This window comes from Octodon degus, unplaced genomic scaffold (genome assembly GCF_000260255.1).
Source record: "Octodon degus isolate 3935 unplaced genomic scaffold, OctDeg1.0 scaffold00020, whole genome shotgun sequence".
Lineage (NCBI taxonomy): Eukaryota > Metazoa > Chordata > Mammalia > Rodentia > Octodontidae > Octodon > Octodon degus.
Genome location: NW_004524596.1, coordinates 247,386 through 266,602, shown reverse-complemented (window position 1 = coordinate 266,602; position 19,217 = coordinate 247,386). Strand labels below are relative to the sequence as shown.

At 42.3% G+C, this 19,217-nt stretch overlaps 1 protein-coding gene and 1 pseudogene across 4 annotated transcripts in view; both read right to left on the bottom strand.

The window, feature by feature from the left end:
• Spast (spastin) overlaps positions 1–7,384 on the bottom strand; it is a 94,860-nt gene extending 87,476 nt beyond the window's left edge. Inside the window, exon 1 of the mRNA XM_012513888.2 lies at positions 6,740–7,384. Coding sequence (XP_012369342.1) covers positions 6,740–7,154 — 415 coding nt within the window. The 5' untranslated portion in view covers positions 7,155–7,384. The remainder of the gene's footprint in view (positions 1–6,739) is intronic.
• A 7,833-nt stretch (positions 7,385–15,217) lies between these two features.
• LOC101577246 overlaps positions 15,218–19,217 on the bottom strand; it is a 22,387-nt pseudogene continuing 18,387 nt past the window's right edge. For 2 of the 3 annotated variants that reach the window (XR_002820372.1, XR_001117023.2), the window contains exon 2: positions 15,219–17,115. The product of XR_002820372.1 is annotated as a eukaryotic translation initiation factor 2 subunit 3, X-linked pseudogene, transcript variant X2 (transcript). Of the gene's footprint in view, positions 17,116–19,217 lie in introns of all 3 variants that reach the window. The other variant, XR_002820373.1, reaches the window with a different exon arrangement.

Here is a 19,217-nt window from a genome sequence, read left to right as displayed (position 1 = left end):
AAGCTTAGCAAAGCACAGGGACCGCGGTTCAATCCCCCAGCACCACATGCCAGCCAGCCCCGCCCCCTGGTGGGCTGAGCTGGCCACACACACACAAATAAAAATTAAAAAAAAAAAGAAATAAAAAGCTATTGGACTTACGTGTAAACATAAGAATTATATAATTCTTTATGCCTATTTTTAAAATATATTCTAATTTAAAAAAAAGAAATAAATAGCTAGGTTACCAAGTGAAAAGTGAGGTTAGAGACAGTCTTCCATTTGATTTTTGAAAAAATTTAATATCTGAGGTCATAGTTAACACAGTATTTTTCTATCACTCTAGATGCTGTTTCCTGAAAAAATTATTCATGATGCTATAGCACTCTAAATAACGTTAGCAGAGACTACTACCAAAATTGAAGATTAATAAAAAAAAAAAGACTTAAATTGGGCACAGTGGCACATGCATATAATCCTAACACCAGGTGCTCAAGCAGGAGGATCATAGTAAGTTCAAAGCCAGCCCAGGCTACATAAATCAGTTCAAGGCCTGCCTATAGTACATACTGAGACCCTATCTCAAAAAAGAAAGAAAAACAAAAAAAGATTTACCAATATTCTGACATAATCTTTGGAGGCTCTCATTGTAAAAGAACTACTGAATTAATAACAATAGTTCCCAGTTACTGAGGACTTACTATACACAGGCACTAAACTATTATCTCAGCACAATAACTTGTTGAAGATACTACACAGTCAGAATTCAAATGTCAATTTGGATAAGAAGTGCTGCAACCAAGATTAAAAGTAAAATGTCAAAGTTGAGAAATGCAGCTTCCACATTTAAGAGCTGGCCTACTACTATCAGCTAGGCTTTGGTATTACTAGGAGCTGATCTGACATTTAAGGCCAATAACCTGCTGAACAATTTCACAGATTATCAACATCAAACAAGGTCACTCTGTGAAGGTTAATGGAACATAATCACTCTATAAGTATGTCTAAATACAACCAAAGGGGGCCGAGGAGATAGTTCAGCGGCATTAAGTGCCTATGTGGCAAACGGAAGATTCCAATTTTGATCCCAGGTACTCTTCCAAAAATAAATATATAAATAAATATACACCAAAATAAAAATACTGTCCAAATCATGAAATATAGAATATCTTTCAGCAAAGGAGTGATCATTGCTTTTTTTTTTTTTTTTTTAATTTTGAGATACCATGTAGCTAAACTGCTAAATTGCCCAGGATGGACTCAAATTTGGGATACCCCTGTCTGACTCCCACGGTGCTGAGATTTCACATACTCAGCATGTGCCTATTGGAATATAATCACTTTTTAACCAATATAGCTTTAGCTCTCCCTCTAGTTAGTTCCCCTTACTCACAGACTCATTTCTAGTTCCTGTTAACATCCAATCCAGAACAAAATGCTTTCCTTTTAAAAATCACCTAGGGGCTGGGGAGAACGCAGGGGCCCAGGGTTTGATCCTTCAGCCTGCTGTGCTGCCTTACGCGCTGAGACAGCGATTGAGATCGGGCATGGTGGTGCACCCTGTGCCTGTAATCCCAGCACTTGGGAGGCTGTAAACAGGAGGATCACTACGAATCCGATCTATGTTTTGAGACCCTGCAGACCCTGTCCTAATTACATAAAAAAAAAAAAAAAAAAAATCACCTAGTATAAACCCAGACTCTGTAAGAGCTTTCTTGCACTATACTTCTATACATGCTCTACCTGGCTAGAATGAGTAATATAATTCACTCTGCTATAATCCCAGCACTCTGGACCTGAGGAAGAAGGACTGTAAATGCAAGCCTTGCCTGGGCAATTTAGCAACTTGGTAAGACCCTGTTTCAAAATTTAAAAAGGGCTAGGGATGTAGCTCAGTGCAAACAAAGTTTCAATCCCAGGTATAAGAAACACAGCCAAAAAGCACCACTCTTTGCTTGCCTCACAACAAAAAATTGGTAATTCTCTCCTCTTATTTTAGCAAAGTGTGTGTTATGGCTTACATTTAGATGCCCCTCCCCGCAAAGTCACATACACTCATAGGCGGGTTTTGGGAAAGTGACTGGCTCATGGGTGTGAGACACCAGATTCATCCACTGAGGGATTTGTATCTGGGTATGAGTCAGGAGGTAAAGCCTGGTGGGAAGAGGTAGATGCTAGGGGTGTGGCCTGACCTAAATGAATATCCCTGTTCCTCCCTCGAGCACTCTGTTATAGGAACTGTTTTCTCCTCTGCAATGCCCCTCTGCCTGGCAACTTGCCTTGGAGGCAGCCAATTAAAAACTGTGAGCCAAAATAAACCTCTCCTCTTTGAACTTGGTGTTAGGTGTTTTGTCCCAGCAAGGAGAAAGTCATAGAGACACTCATTCAAATTCTGGGAGTGTACATGTGCAATACCAAGCCTGGAAACAATTTCTGTTCTTGCTGTCACATCCTTCTGCCATACAACATTCTGAGAAGTGGGTCACTCTCTTTCATGTAAAATATTAAGCCCTTACTGTTAAGTACCAGAAACTTGAGAAACTGAACCACACGTTTTTTGTTTTAATTGTATTACATAGGAAATTTTTTTTTTCCTTTGGAGGTTAAGAGCAGAATATATTTATTGAGAGAAAGAAAGCTCCTGTCCAAGAGAGGGACAGGAGGGGGTCCCGAGTGGGTAGTTCCCCCGGAATTTATTTTTATTGTTGACTACATTCTGTAAAAATAGCCACATTGAAGGTTTTCCTAACTCCAAGTACTCATTACAAATTTTAGCTTTAGTAACGTCTGAGATCTGAGCTAAATTTTCTTTTTTGCTCCAAATGCCTTCAGGGCAGGTTTGGCTGGCTTGAGTTGTGGGGATTGAACCACAGCAACCTGAGTCTGACTGCTTTGCTGAAGCAGCCACTTAAAGAACTGAGCTAAGGGGCAGGCCCTCCCGAGCTAAATTTCCACCATAAGAATCGAACTAGTTTTCTCCTTAGTAGCTTTTCCAAATAATGTACCATAATTGTTAAACGTTGATTGAAATATTTCATATTCACCAACAGCATTCATAGGATTGCTGTTCTGGCATAGTATCTCTGGTATTGAATAAAGTTGGTGTACATGCTAAAGTTTTTTCCATACTCATTCCATTTAAACTGTCTTCCCCAGAATGTAGTTTCTCATGATTGATAAAATCAGAGAGTTGGCTAAAACTTCTGTCACACTGAACACACTGGTAGCACTTCTCCCTAGTATGGATTCTCTGGTTGAACCACACTTTGAACCTTCACTATTTTATTACCCAGATTGTATGTCTCTCTGTTTGTACAAACCACACAAAACATGTTAGGTCACGTTCTAGTTAACTTAAAGACCCACTATTACATCCTTTTCTTTTTTTCCAAGTATTCCAAGGAGCCCTTTATCAATATTCACAGAATAGAAAACTTTTTTCAGTATAAAGTCTAAAGTACAATATTATGAATCTGTTCACCTAGATTCTGTCCTTGGTTCTGCTACTCTGAGCCAATTTTTGTTTTATTTGAAACAACGTCTCATGATGGGTTCTAACTTGTGATCCTCTTATCTTAGCCTCCTAGCATGAGGGCATTACAGGCATGAACCACCATACCCAACTTTAAATTTCAGTTTCTCTACATAGCAAATGGATGTCATAGGTTATTAGTCTTCCAAAGAGGTTCAAAAATTAAAGTACAGTATCTACAAAATTATAATTCTTTGAGATAAATGAGATATCTAATATATATTATATATTTAGAAATCATATAACAAATATATCTTTGTAGAGGAGCTGAGTTTTTCTCAAATATCTGTGAAAGTAGAGATATGAAAGTTAGTTGATGTCAAATAAATATTGTCATTAATGGACTATAAGTTTTCATATTAGGTAAAAAGAGCCTGACATCCTAGTCCTCTCTTTAAACAAGTGTGAGGGCTTCGCTGGATAGCTCAGTTGTTTAATGTGCTGCTTGGACAAATGCAGGCAGGCGCACAGGACCACGGTTTGATTCTCAGTTCCAGAGGCTGCACCAGACCTGCCCTTAAGGTAGCCTGAAATAACAACAACAACAACAAAAACTCCTCAAATTTTAGGCTGGCCAAATAGCTCAGTGGATTAAAGTGCCTGCAAGCAAGCACAGGGACTGGGGGTTCTATCCCCACCATTGCTGTGCCCCCAGGGTGCACTGCAACAGCAATTGAGACTGAGCTTGGTGGCCCACACCTGTAATCCCAGCTCTTGGGAGGCTGTAAACAGGCAGATCACTAGTCCAATCTAGTAGTGAGACCATGAACACTCTGTAGACTCTCCCCTAAAGAAAAAAAAAAAAAAAAAAAAAAAAGTATAACTGAGAGGCACCACAAAATCCAAATGTAAATTATCTTTCAACTACTGTACTGTATTAAAACTAAAGTACAAAACAAACAAAAAAACCCCCAGAAACAAGCAAACAAAAAAATTCCCTAACATACAAAAATTTCCAATAAATAGCCAGGGGTGGTAGTACAGGCCTGTAATCCCAGTACTCAGGAGGGAGGCTGAGACAGGAGGATCACCACACAAGAGACCAGTCTTGTCCACATAATAAGTTCAAAGACAGCCAGGACTACATAGTGAAACATTGTTTACAAAATTTAAAAAAAAACTTTTTTCCCAATATGCTGAAGAAATAAATATGACTGAGAAGGACAATGACAATATAGACCACTTTATTTCTAAAGGAAAATAAATACATAATTTGTTTCAATTTTTTTTCTTTTCAGTATTTGGGATTATACTCTAGGGCCCTGCTCTTTTTAGATAGGGCCTGACTAAACTGCCCAGGTTGGGCTCAAACTTGCAACCTTTCTGCCTCTGTGCTGTTATTTTTTGGTGTTGGTGATCAAACGCAAGGCCTTAGTACATGCCAGGCCAGAGCTCTACTGAGCTACATCCCCAGCCACAAACAATCTACTCATTCACACATTCCCTCTACCCTAAAATATATTTTGCTCTAGATGCGTAACTGTCAAAGAACCCTTATAACAAGATACTGCCATAAATGTTCTTCTAGGAAGGTAGCAAAAAAAAAACCCCAAAAAACAAAAAACAAAAAAACACCGAACTATTACAACCCCCCAAACAAAAACAAGAGAAAAAAAAAAAAAGAAAGAAAAAGAAAAGAAACCTATCAGAAACATGTACTATTCTTTTCTTAAATGTGTCTACTGTCTTAAAAAGTCAACCTCCAGTATCTTTATACTCAAACTATGAATATGCCTGCCTTTCCCTCTATAGCCTGCTTTTCTCTCCTAAGCCCTGCAAAGGAAATAGGTTTGGACAAGACTGAAATTCTAGAAGAGTTTCTAGAGGTGACAGTGGAGAAAGACAATACTAAGGGACAGCAGGCTGCACTTGTTTTCACTAAGGAACAATGCAAGCGAGTAGCTAGCTGAGAGGAAAGGTAGGGTTCTTTGGGGGAGGAAAAAAGTAAGCTCTCTGTATACTGGAGGTACAAGAAAAATTTTAAAAAATAAGAGGCCAAGTGTGGTGGCACATGTCTGCAATCCCAGCACTTAAAGAGGCTGAGGCAAAAGGGTCACTGCATTCCAGGTCAACCTGTCTCAACTTTTCCTAGCTTGTTATTTTGCACAAAAAGTCTTTCACTAGCTATTTGCACTAGTTTGGAATAACACATTTTTGAATTTCAATGTTTCATCTTTAAACACTGGTATCAGGAGCACTTTTACCTCAAAAGGGTAAGGATTAAATAATGATACCACACACACACACACACACACACACACACACACACAAAACAAGATAACACACAATGCCTTATAGATTTTAAAATATGTTCCAGTCGGACATGGTGGTGAATGCCTATAACTCAGTACTTGAAGGAGGTGTTTTGTTTGTTTTTGTTTTGTTTTTGCCACTTCGGGCTGCCTTAAGGGCATATAACTCAGTGCTTGAAAGACTGAGGCAGGAGAATCGCTGTTAGAGGCCAGTTGGACTATATATTGAGTTTAAAACCACTGGACCCCCATCTCAAAGGGGGGGAAAAAAACTAACTTAAAATATAAGATGTAATTTTAAATATATGTAATATCCTTGCTTTCATTCAGAATCTTAAATCTGTTTTACATTTCACTGTACAACGATATGTATAACATTACATTTAACATTTCAACTGAAAAACTTAAAGGCTGACTCGGAATACTAGTTTAATTAAAACCAAAGCATTTAGGGACAAAAGTCTCATGCTAAAATACAACTTCATGAATACTATCCAGGAGTAATTGCACTAATGAAATGACTGGCGTGAAACTTTTCACAGCGCAAATTCAGCTGTAATCACACCCAGCTATTCTTTTCAAAGCTAGGTCTCTATCTGCTCTTTTTTTCCCTGACACTACAGTACTCTGCTTTCATTAAAAGCCTGTAACAAGGCACAGCTTCTTCGATATCAAACCTTTCGGAAAACCTGGCTCAGAGGCAGCCCCACAGTTCACCGTGGTAAAAAGGATCCGTGTGGTCACTCTAGGACAACTGTCACTGTCACCAGCGGGTCTGGGTGTCTCACGGGGACTTGGGACTGAAGGGGAAGGCTGGTGTTTGAAACAAAGTCGACGGCCACGGTGCCCGGAACGGGGCCCGCGCTCCCGGGCCGGGCGGTCCGGCCGCAGGCCCCTCCCGCAGCACCGGCACGCCGGCGGCGCCCTCCCCAGCGGCTCCACCGCCTTCTCGCCGGCACCGCCAGCGCCCAGTTACCTTTCTCGTCCTCGTCAATGCGCAGGGCGACAGAGATGTACTCGAAGGCCTGCTTGTGGAAGGCTCGGACGCGCTCGGCCTCCCCGCCCGGCTCCGGCGCTGGCGGTGAGGCTGAGGTTGGCGCCGGTGCGGCCCGGGAGCTCCTCTTGGCGGCCATGAGGGCGCGGGACAAGCGCTGGCAGAGCCACACGAAGAGGAGCCCCAGGTGGAAGGCCACCAGGCGCAGCAGCGCGAAGCCGACAAACAGCGGGTAGGAGAAGTAATACAGGTTCCGCTTATGCGGCGACGACGGCCGAGGGGCCGGGCCCGCGGCGGGAGGGGCGGGGGCCGCGCAGGGGGGCGGAGGCCTGCGGGGCGCCGGGCTGCTGGGGCCGCCGGAGCCTTTTTTCTTCCCTCGTCCTCCCGGAGAACTCATTCACAGCTCCCACTACCGCCGTCGCCATAACCCGCCTCCCTCAGAGCGACGGCGACAAAGCGACAGGGGCGGCCACGGCGTCGGCGCGGGCCGCGGACCCCGCAGGGCTGGGGCGCACGGCACCTCCTCGCGCTGCCCGCCGGCCCCGCCCCTCCCTGCCGCCGGCCTGGAGCGCAACCCCTTCTCCCCCAGGTCGGAGGCTCCCCCTCTCGCTCTCTGTCCTCTGCTAATGCCGGCTAACGCAGAGCGGTGGCCGCGCACGCGCACGTCCTAGGTCTCTTCAGCGCGCGCGCGCCCGTGCCGTCTTTGTTGACCTGCAGTCTTGTGCGCATGCGCGGACCCGCCTCTCCGTCCCTGCCCCAGGGATCTGCAGTTGCCGCGGGCCACTCGGGTCTTGGACCCTGAGGCTCTGCTGACATCCCAGCCCTTGGGGATTCTGAGTAGGAAACCTCGGTGCTCCTACTAAGGAAGAGGGAATTGTGGCTTGAGGTGGCTGTTAGGAGTCTTATCTCCCCATGTCAGTGTTTTGTTTGATTTTCTGCCAGTTAGTCTTAGGCAAAAAATGATTTCAGTATGTATCAATCCGGGAATTATTATCTGAGAGGCTGTCAGTCGGAGAGACAAATTTCAGGTAGCCTCAAACGAAAAATATTAGCTAATGAGGTCACCGACAACAGAGGCTTAAGTAAATTACTAAGCGTTAAGATCTTTTCAGCAGAACTGTTTGAATAAGGTATTTCTTAGGTTTTGCACAGTAGTAACCATCCCATAGTTTACTAAGGACTTCGAACTGTGCATGTGTGTGTGTCTGTGTGTCTGTGTCTGTCTGTCTCCCTCCCTCCACATCCCTTATTTTTGGGGGACTACCCATTGTCTCTGTCCTTTTATTTATTTATTTATTTATTTATTTTTTGGCGGAATGGGGGATTGAACTCAGATCCTTGTGTTGCCAGTCAAGCGCTTACCCTACTGAGCCATCTCCCCGGCCCCTGTCCTTTTATTTTAATAAACTGCAAGCGCAGAATGCAGATCACAGCAATGGAAACAAACACTAGATCAGCCAGTCTCCTGAGAACTGGCATCTTGGTTGGAGGCGCATTAAAATAGAAGACTGTAGTTGCAATTGAGAAGCTGAAGAGTTGGTCAGTCAGCTCCTCCTATTGAGATCCCTAGATCTGCTGTATCCCTGGACAAGTGACTTGAGTTGTAACCTATTCAATAAATGTTACATCTTTTCCTATTCCTTTCTCCCTCTCTCCACCCTTCCATCTTTGTGTATCTCAGTCAGCTACAGCTGTTTCTTGTTCCTTAAAACTAAGAAATGTTAATACAAAGCTCCTGTTGTTTACAGAATGAGGTTTACAAAAGCCTCATGAGACCTTGCAAGAATCTCAATGTTCGGCCACAACTTTAATTATTCCCTACCAATGCTTTCCTACAGAGTATCATAGGCTAGTGCGAAAATGACTGTACTGCGATTCTCTATTAATGCTGCCTCTGTACAGATCCTATTTCATTTTGAGTACCTTCTACTTTTTGACTAGTACTCATTTCAATTCCTGATCTCCCTCCAATATACCTGGTTTCTCTTTTCAGCCCCAAAACAGTTGTTGCATGAAATCTGTTTTATTTATACATATCCTAGAAATGAGATGTATGGAATTTAAATGTCATACATGCACAAAACACATCTCAGTTCTTTTTACCTGCCACTCCCCTCCTCTTTTTCTTCCCCCATTACTTTCTATAAATATAATACATTTTTCACTATTATTTAGTGTTCCATTGTATTATTTACCACAATTTATTTTACTATTCACTTGTTAATGGATATTTAGTTTAGTGCCAGGTTTGTTTGTTTTCTTTCAATAACTAACTTTCCAACCTAGAGTTCTGTGCCTATTAGGTAAACAGTCTACTGCTGAGCTATCACCCTAGCTTGGTAACTGTTTTTTTTTGTTTGTTTGTTTGTTTTTTTGTTTGTTTTGGTACTGGGAATTGAACTCAGGACCTTGTACTTGCCAGGCAGGCACTATTCACTGAACTATATCCCAATCCCTGATAACTGTCTTTTTGACTTGGCTATGGTATGACCTAATAGTACAACAATTAAATGTTCTTGGTTGCATTTAAATCTCTGCTCTAATACTGTCTGTGATCTCAGTGGGTGATTCAGCTTCTAGATCTGTTGTAATATTTAGAGTAGAAGGCAAGGCCCAGGATCAAGTTGGTGCTTGTTATTTGTTGCATGAAAAATGGTTCTCCCACACGCCTTCTACATTAAAATGGATTGCTGGCAAGTGATTGCATATTTTTTCCTTTTTCAGGACCACAATTATCTTGCTATCCTTTTTCTTTCACTTACATCATTTTCCTCTTACATCTGCTGTTAAAGGCCTTTAAGGCTTTCCTGATATTAACTTCTTGAGATTCCTTCCCATATGACTTCTAACAAAAATTATCCTATTTTTGAAATTCTTATCAGGATGTGATTGTGTTACATGATGGTTCTGATACTGTATTGCCCCATGTGATAGTTACTTTATCATCTGATACAGATGATTTTTTTCTTTTATTTTTGTAAACCCACACTTGATAAACATTTTGCCTTTTTGTTTATTTTTTTGGTCTTTTTGAGACAGGTTTTCATTACATGGTTCAGGCTGGTCTCAAACTCACAGCAGTCTTCCTGCCTCAGCCTCCTAAATGCTGGGATTACAGGTGTGTGCCAGCTGAACCCGGGGCTTCACACATGCTAGGGAAGTGTTCTAGCACTGACCTGGCTTTTCAGCCCGAAGTTTTATTTTGAGACAGGGGCTTGCCAAGTTGCCCAGGCTGGCCTTGAATTTACCACCCTCCTGCTCCTTCAGTATCTAAGATTACAAGTATGGACCAGCACACCCAGTATAACAGCCATTCATTTACTCATAAGGGTGAAATGTGGCTGCCTTTGCAAGTAATCTAGCATGAAGATTATATGTAGTTTTTTTGTTTTGTTTTGTTTTGGTATTTTTGAGACAGGATCTCACTATGTAGTTCAGGCTAGCCTTGAATTCACTGTGTAGTCCAGGCTGGCCTCAAACTCACCCTGATCCTCCTGCCTCAACCTCCTGAGTGCTGGGATTACAGATGTGCACTACTACACCTAGAATTTTCTTTTACTGCACAGTCATATAGGACCTTAATCATATTTTCTAATCTAAGAAAGCATTTCCTGACCATATCTCTTATAAAACCTTAAGCTGGGGCTGGTGAGATGGCTCAGTGGTCTAAAGCACCTACTTAGAACAAGTTTAGCAAAAAGCACAGGGACCGTGGTTCAATCCCCCAGCACCACATGCCAGCCAGAACGCCCCCTGGTGGGCTGAGCTGGCCACACACACACACACACACACACGCACAAATAAATAAATATTTAAAAAAAAAACAAAAAACCTTAAGCTGGACTTGTGGGTACATGCCTGTAATCTCAGTAGTACAGGAGTTGGGTATGGGAAACCACTCCCAACCACCTGAAATTGGACAACACCCAAGGCCTGCGTTGCTCCTTCTGCTGTTCTAAGAAAAACAGAAACAAAAATAACAAACTAACAAACTCTCTGAGTAACCACAGTTGTTGGCCCTCAGGATAGGACTCTTTACTCTTAATAGGAGTCCTGCTAGTAGTGCCTAGAGAGACGCTTCACTGGCATTGTTACAAAAAAAATTATGCCCAAGATCACTAGCAATATAGTTTATAGACCACTATAGGGTGGGCTAAACTATGAACTATTGAACTCTTTTGTATCTCATCAATATAGTCTTTTTTTTTTTAAATGTATTTAGTACAGGGTCTACATGGTCTTACTACACAGATCAGACTTGTAGTGATCCTTCTGTTTTCAGCCTCCCAAGTGCTGGGATTACAGACATGAGCCACCACGCCCAGTCTCAATAGTTGTCTCAGTGTTCACTGAGGCCAGGGCCCTGTCAGCACACCGGGATCAAACCCTGGTCCCTGCTTCTGCCTAAGCAGGTGCTTTAATCTGCTGAGCTATCTGGTTGGCCCTCAACAATATAGTCTTGTAGTTTATCTCAGTCATCTCTTTGAAGTGTGGATACCCACCAAGGAAGTCCTGCTGTCCTTGCCAAGGGGAGCAGGCTGCATATCCAGAAACCTCTCTACTCAGAGAGTTTGTTCCCATGTTGTTGTAATGTCTCTGCATATCCCTGTGCCCACATTGAAGGGAACTGCCCTCTCCTTTAAGTAGTGATTAGTGAAAGGGCTAAGAGTAACTCCTTATATCGCTTATTTAAAGGCTTTGCTTTCTTCTTGAACAGGACTTTTAAGTCTTCTATGGGTAGAAATATTATAGGCAGTCAGACAGGGCTAGGCCCTTAAGGAGACAGCATGGAAGACAGGATATGTTGCAACTGTGAGAGAGACAGAATGCTCCTGCTGTGGGCCAGACCTAGAGATCAAAGAATGAACAAATGCTGACCTCCCTAGAGATAAGCATCCAGGACTGATCATCACCTTGAGGAAGCCAGGAAGAGTCACTAAGCCAACTCCTACCAGCTGGCTGCTGGATAAACTCCTGTTCTATATTCATGCCCACTTGCTACGTGACTCACTTCCCCATTTGCTCCTGGACTTAAACAATTTTACCTGAGCAACAGTGCTTGTAATCTCATTGGTTGACCAGAGTTTTGTCCCACTTCATGCCCACCTACGCAAGTTCCCATGTTGTCCACCTCAGACCCCCCATGGTTTTACACTATAAAAGTCTGAAAGAGACAGCTTCCTGGGGACCACCCACTTGGCACCCCCCTCTCTTTCTTTCCCCCCAATAAATATATTCTGCTCATAACCTCCATTTGTTCCTAAAATTCATTCTTCGGTTTTAGAGAACACGAACTCGTCCTAGGTACCTCTCAGGTTGAGAGATAATTTTTTCCCATATATCAAGTATAAATACTGATTTTCTGTCATTTACTAAGTGGTAAAGCCCAGGTTAGAGTTAAGAGTTCTGTTAGCTGAGCACTTAGTCCCTGGGGCAAGTAAGGAACTTCCACGTATCAGATGAGTCTGACATTGCATACCTCATCTTTTCTAGGTCCCGTTGTCCATGAAGGAACTGCCATCACAGAAGATAGTCAAATCAGGGTCAATAAGTGATATGGCTTACAAGTCTTTCCTGACTGCATACCTTTTGCAATCATGTGTTTCAGCCTCGGATTTTCTCCTTTTTTCTGTATGGTCTTTTATTTTTATTTATTTATTTATTTTGGTGGAACTGGGGATTGAACTCAGGCCCTTGAGCTTGCCAAGGAAGCGCTTATTTTACTAAGCCATCTCCCCTGCCCCGAATTTTCTCCTTTTTTGGTAGAAATTGTCAGGGTTGAGGAGGAACATATCTTTATGTGAATGGCTGGTCTTTCTAGAAATAGAGCCTAATATTTAAGAAGTTGGTTGTCTAATAGCCATAGCTCCCTTTGAAAGAAAGAAGTCCTGCCACATTGTGAAGTGTGTATGCAATGAGATCTTTGTCTAAAGTCAGCTTGGATGCCACTCATACCCAGAGTGACATTGCAGCCACAGTGCTAAGGTACACAGGACCCACCTTTGCTACAGTGACTCAGATACCCTATAGGCTGTTGAGCAGATCCTGATCCAACATACAAAATGAATTGGTATCCCGTCGGTAAGCTTAGTGCTGGCACATTTAGAAGCGTTTGTTTAACCTCCTGGAGTGCAGTTTGAGAATCAGGTTCTGTTATGGTTTGTGTCTAGTTGTCCCCCAAAGCTTCAAGCAGTCATAGGAGGGCTTCTGGAGTTTGTAATTGATTCATGATCCAATGCTGGGATTATGGGTGTGAGTGCCCTGGGGCACACATTCTGTATTACAATGTGAGGAGTCTACCTAGCTGCCTGAGCTGCTGCCACACCCTTCGCTGTCTTGCTCTTTGCTGCTGCCAAAAACGGCTGCCCTCTGCCATGTGCCGCTCTGCCTTGGAGCCAGTTGAGTATGGACTGAAACCTCCGTAAACTGTGAGCTAAATAAACCTTTTCTTGCTTCATTTTGGATGTCAAATATTTTGTCCCAGCAATGAGGGAAGAGTAACTGAGACAGGTTCCCAGGTTAAAATATGGGTATTTGCCTTTTACATTTCTTTTATAAGCTGATAGAGGAATTGAGCAATTTCACTATATCCTGCTACCCAAAGGTGACAAACCCTATAGTATCTAGGAATCCCCTTAGCTGTTTTAGAGTCTTGGGTTGTGGGAAGGAAAGAATTAGTTTTATTCTTTCTTTTCTTAGCACTCAGTTTCCTCTGGATATGATAAGGCCTAAATATTCTACCTCAAGGATGCAAAGCTGGGGGGCCAGGGAGATGGCTCAGTGGAATAAGTGCTTCCCTGGCAAGCGCAAGCACCTGAGTTCAGTCCCTGGTTCTGCAAAAGCAAGCAAGCAAGCAAGCAAGCACACCTCAAATTCAAAAAAAAAAAAAAAAAAAAAAAGGATGCAAAGTTGTGCCGTGGATGTAAAAACCACAAAAAACAAAATAAAACAAAAAAACTCCAAACCTTATGACCCATGTCTGCTAGAAAATTCAGGAGAGCATGGATTCCTTGGCTAGAGAGGCCTTCTGAGGGGGCACAAAGAAGTACATTATCTACGTATTTTAAGATGGTGACCTGGGAAGAGTAAAAAATGCCAAGTGGTGGGAAAGCTCTTGCCCAAAAAGATGAGGCCTATCTCTAAACCTTTGAGGAAGCACAGTCAGTGTCTGTTGAGACTCCTACTTGTGAGGATATTTAAAGAAAAAATAAACTTGTATTATGTAAAGGAATACAAAAGAAAGCATCCTTTGAATCTAACACTGAAAAACAACTGGCATCTTCCAGAATCTGAGAAAGGAGAGTGTATCAGGTGGGTACCAGTGGGGGACATGGGCGCTACTGCTTCATTTAGCAATCCAAGTTTCTGTACCAACCTCCATTCTCCATTGGGCTTTTTGAACTCCCAAGACTAGAGTATTGCACAGGCAATTCAGGGTTCAAGTAAACCTTGTGTCCTTATATTATCAATTATAGGCAATAATCCTCTCTTAACTAGGGCCTTAATGGATATTGTCTGTGGTGAGGAAAAATAGTAGGGTCTTAGAGATGTAGCTGCACCACAGCAGCAGTTGTTGCCCTATTTAGTCTACATTTAGTTGCCTGGATTCAGGATTTATTTGTCTCCCAGAGGGGAAGGTAGCATACCTGACCTGGGTGCATATATATTACAGTATTTTAACAAGATAAAATATCTCTCCCCAACAGGGAAACTGGGCTATCAGGCATAATAAAAAACAGATGAAGAAAAAATTATCCCAGTTATGGCTGAAGTGTTGAAAAATAGCAAGTTACCTATTCTCTTGTGACTTCTTTCAATGAGCTACGATGGCTTAAAGGCCAGTATATATATATATATATATATATATATAGAGAGAGAGAGAGAGAGAGAGAGAGAGAGAGAGACTAGGGAGGGAGGGAGAAAGTCTTTATTTCAGACAGGTTCAGTGGCATGTGTGCTACAGAGAAAGAAGGCTGGTTGTAGTGGTTTCTGATATATTCTAGCCCTAGTATAAATTGCTGATTCATTATGGTGGTCATCTAATATGGCTGAAACCCTTAAAACAAAAACCCTTCTTCCCAAGACCACCTCCCCCTTCTTCTCCAACTCAGCCCAGGGTGCAGTTTCCTTTCACCCTTCCTGTCACCTCAGGGAAGGCCCCAATCAGCTTTTCACATATATGTAAACATTCCCTTCAAACTTCACCCCTGGCCATGAAAGCCTCAGCCTCCTTTTGTTCAACTCCAGAAAATTTTTTATCTTCCCCAGATTCTCTCTGTGTCCTCAAAGATAATAAAGCCCCTTTCCCTTTTTCCTTTTGCCTGTTTCTCTGCTGTGCCAGGTGCCTGAAAAAAACTTATTGGTTTTATTTCAAACCTGTATCGATGTATAAATAAGACCTGATTTGGAAAAGCTTAACTTCTGGTAAAATGTAGATTCAATACAACATTACACCAACTTTTACATTTATTGGAGACCTTGTATTAGTACTACAGGTTAGATTTTCATCACCCAAAAAGAAGAAGAATCTTACATCTACCTACTAAGGTAATGAGGTGTGAAATTAATTCTCTTAAAATATACCCCTTAATTGTTCAGAAAATTCCAGCTGCATTCAGATGTACAATTGAACTGGGACTCTTCAGTCATCATCTGTGGTTGGCTTGATTGTCACTCCTCTTCTTATCTGACCCCAACCAATTAAACGCCAGTGCTTCTCAACTCTTCTGCTCAGAGCAATTTTTTCTCCCACCTCTGTGCACACAGGACTAGTCAGAATGATCTTGCCCAAATCAGCCTTGACAGCACTAACTCTTCCTCCTGCTGACAGAGATCCTATGTTGACCATAAGTACTTCATTTTTGGACAGCTTTTGGACCTTTGCTGCTTTCTTGTCACCTTCAGTGCGTACACCTAGAAGCCGTCTAAGTAGGAAATAGGAAATTTCTAATTCCGTGAATATCTCAGGTAAAGCTCCAACTGTACCAAGGACCTGCCCCACCATTCTGTCAGCTCGGCACAAGGTGGGGTCAATTTTTGTGCCAACTCCAATAAGACCCCCAGGAGCAGCATACTGAAGGTCATTATGTTCTGCAAAAAGTGATACAATTTTGGAAAAGATTGGCTTACACATGAGTTTTCCTTCACTATCTTTCGAAACAATGCCAGGTCTGACTTCTATCTCTTGGCCCACCTTCAGTACTCCTTTTAGAATACTACCCCCAGCCACACCTCCCTTAAGGTCATCAACTTCACAACCAGGTCTGTTGACATCAAATGACCTAATAACAATAAGTCGAGGTTCTGAGGTGAAGTCTCTAAGAGGTACTGGTATTTTCTTTACTATGTACTCACAGACAACTTCAATATTGTATTTCAGCTGGGCAGAAATTGGAATAATGGGAGCCCCTTCTGCTCCTGTACCTTGTACAAATGCAAGGATCTGTTCATATTGTTCTTTAGCCTGACTTTCTTTTACCAAATCAATTTTATTCTGTAGGATCAAAATATGCTTCAGTTTCATGATTTCTACTGCAGCCAAGTGTTCAGAAGTCTGAGGCTGAGGGCAAGATTCATTGCCAGCTATCAACAGGAGTGCTGCATCCATCACTGCTGCACCGTTCAGCATAGTTGCCATCAAAATGTCATGGCCAGGACAGTCAACAAAGGAAACATGTCTGACCAATTTGAAGTTCCCTTTGGTCCCTGGAATGTCTGTAGGAAACTCATCAGGGGTATCACTTCCATATGACCTATAGCATTCTGGTCGAGGACAACTTGGATCATCAAGTTTATAAATCTTAGCATTAGCATATCCGAGCTTAATTGTAATGTTTCTTTCTAGTTCATTTTTGAACCTGACAGTGTGAACTCCAGAAATGGCTTTTACAACCGTGGATTTCCCATGAGCTACATGACCAATGGTTCCTATATTAATTGTAGCTTGTCTGCTGATTACTTCATGTGAAAGTGGTGTCAGCTTGGTAACATCCAAAGTGGCAAGATCTTGGCGAGAAAGGTGCGGTTGCCCCAGAGTCACTCCAGCTTCACCCCCCGCCATCTTGCCAGGAGAAGAAGGAAGTGTAAAGGCCAGGTTTGAAGAGGACAAAGTAGCATATGCCAATGGCCAGCAAGAGGTTCTCTTCCCTTCTATAGTCATGATTTCCCTGCTCTGTGGAGATGACAGTCTGGCCAGAGGAAGAATGCAGAGAGTGTCCCAGGGCCCTTTAGTCTTGCTAGATCAGCCAGGAAGATGAGTCTGAACTCTGGATCCTCGCCTCAGAGTGCTGTTCAACTTCCAGTGGTGACCTTTGTAGTCAGGGCATGGCTTGGGGGGTATCTCCTGGTGTTGTAGGCAGCTAAACTAGATAGAAATATGATAGGCAGTCAGACAGGGCTAGGTCCTCAAGGACAATATGAAGGACAAGATGACTTTGCAACTTTGGAAGAGACAGACACTCCCCACTGTGGGCCAGACCTCAAGACAAAAAGAGTAAACAAATGCAGCCACATATGTCCCTAGGGATGTGCAACAGGGATATTCTAAATAGGTATCAATCACCCTGAAAGGACCCTAAAGAGTCACTAACTCAACACCCAACAGGAAGAGACCTTTCCCATTTCTTGTCTGCTTGCTACCTGATTTGCTTCTCCATTTGGTGCTGGATTTGATCAATTTTACCTGGGCAATGGTGCTTATAATCTCATTGGTTGACCATAGTTTTGTCCCACTTCATGCCCACCTAAGTGAGTTCCCATGGTCTCCACCTTAGACCTGCCTCACCACATGGTTTTATTCTATAAAAGTCCCTAGGGCCGGGGAGATGGCTCAGTGGAATAAGTGCTTCCCTGGCAAGTGCAAGGGCCTGAGTTCAATCCCCGGTTCCACAAAAAAAAAAAAAAAAGTCCCTGGAAGAGACAGTTTCCCAGGGACAACCCACTCAGACCCTCCTTCTGTCCCTCTCTTAGACAGAAGCTTTCTTTCCCCCAATAAATATATTCTACCTTTAACCTCTGTTTGTTCCTAAAATTCATTCTTTGGTTTTAGAGAACACAAACTCCTCCAAGAACCTTTCATTCAGGTTGAGAGTTTCATTTTCCCCTATGTCACTGGCAGTGCCCTTTAAGGTAACCTGGCTTTTCACAGTGGTAGTAGGTAAATTTAGTCATTGAGCTCTTCTTGGAGCCCTGAGAGTCAGACTGAAGAGTCTGTTCTTTTTAAGGCTAAAATAAAGGGAGCTGCTTCTTTTTGGCCTCTTTGTTTCCTCCCCTTGGCTTCTGCCCAGTCTCACTTATAGAATACTGAGGAAACAATTTTTACTAAAAAATCAAGTGAACTATCTGGAGTAAAAGCCATATTTTGTTACTTAATATCACTATTTACTACTATAATTAAGTAAGTAATGGATACTTTTACAGTTTTTGTTTTTGTTGTCTTAGACAGGGTCTTGCTCTGTAGTTCAGGTTGGCCTTGAACTTACTATGTAGCCCAGGCTAGTCTCAAACTTGCCAAGATTCTCCTGCCTCAGCCTCCTGAGTGCTGCGATTACAGACATTCACCATCATGCCCAGCACATGCATGTGATTTATCAGTGCCTGTGGAAGAAGATTTTCATCTTTATCCTGATAGTTGACAATTTAAAATATCTAGCAGGTTTGATTTTTGTCCTTCTTAGGCTTTCAAGAATACATAGCTGAAAATGCATCTATTCAAATCTCCTGTCTGGTTGTTAGGCCAGTAGGGGTCTTGGGTAGGGACTGCTTGGGCTTTAGTGGAAACTGGTTGTTCCTCTGGCTGCCTATCTTCTAACTTTCTAAAATTAATATGATATTCATCCCCAAATGAAATAGCAGCTTTTAATATTACTTCTCAGTAAAAATTAATATTTGACTTAAGAATAATATTACATCTGCCCAATTTAATTTATAGGTCTGAGTAATTCCTCTAAGGACCTCAATGTACTTATCAGGGTCATTTAAAAGCTTTCCTGTATCTAGCTTGATCTGCTTGAGGTCACTGAGAGGAGAAAACATGAATGTGATAGTCTTAGATGGCTTATAATTACACTTTGGGCACAAGTAACACTTATTTCTTAATGCAAAGAAAGTCTGAACATAAGGTAATTCTAAGCCACATATTCTCTTTCTCACAGTACAATTCTACTTGTGAAGCAGCATCAAAATTAATACTTTTCTCTGCATACCATTTTGGCTATAGAGGGTAGGCCATGTACAGGTGAAGAAAAATATCAAACAGTTCTTTTTGAACATGTAATATTTTCTAGTGCTTAAGAATATATTGTAGGGGGCTGGTGAGATGGCTCAGTGGTCTAAAGCACCTACTTAGAACAAACTTAGCTAAAGCACAGGGACCACTGTTCAATCCCCCAGCACCACATGCCAGCCAGCCCTGCCCCCTGGTGGGCTGAGCTGGCCACACACACACATACATAAATAAAAT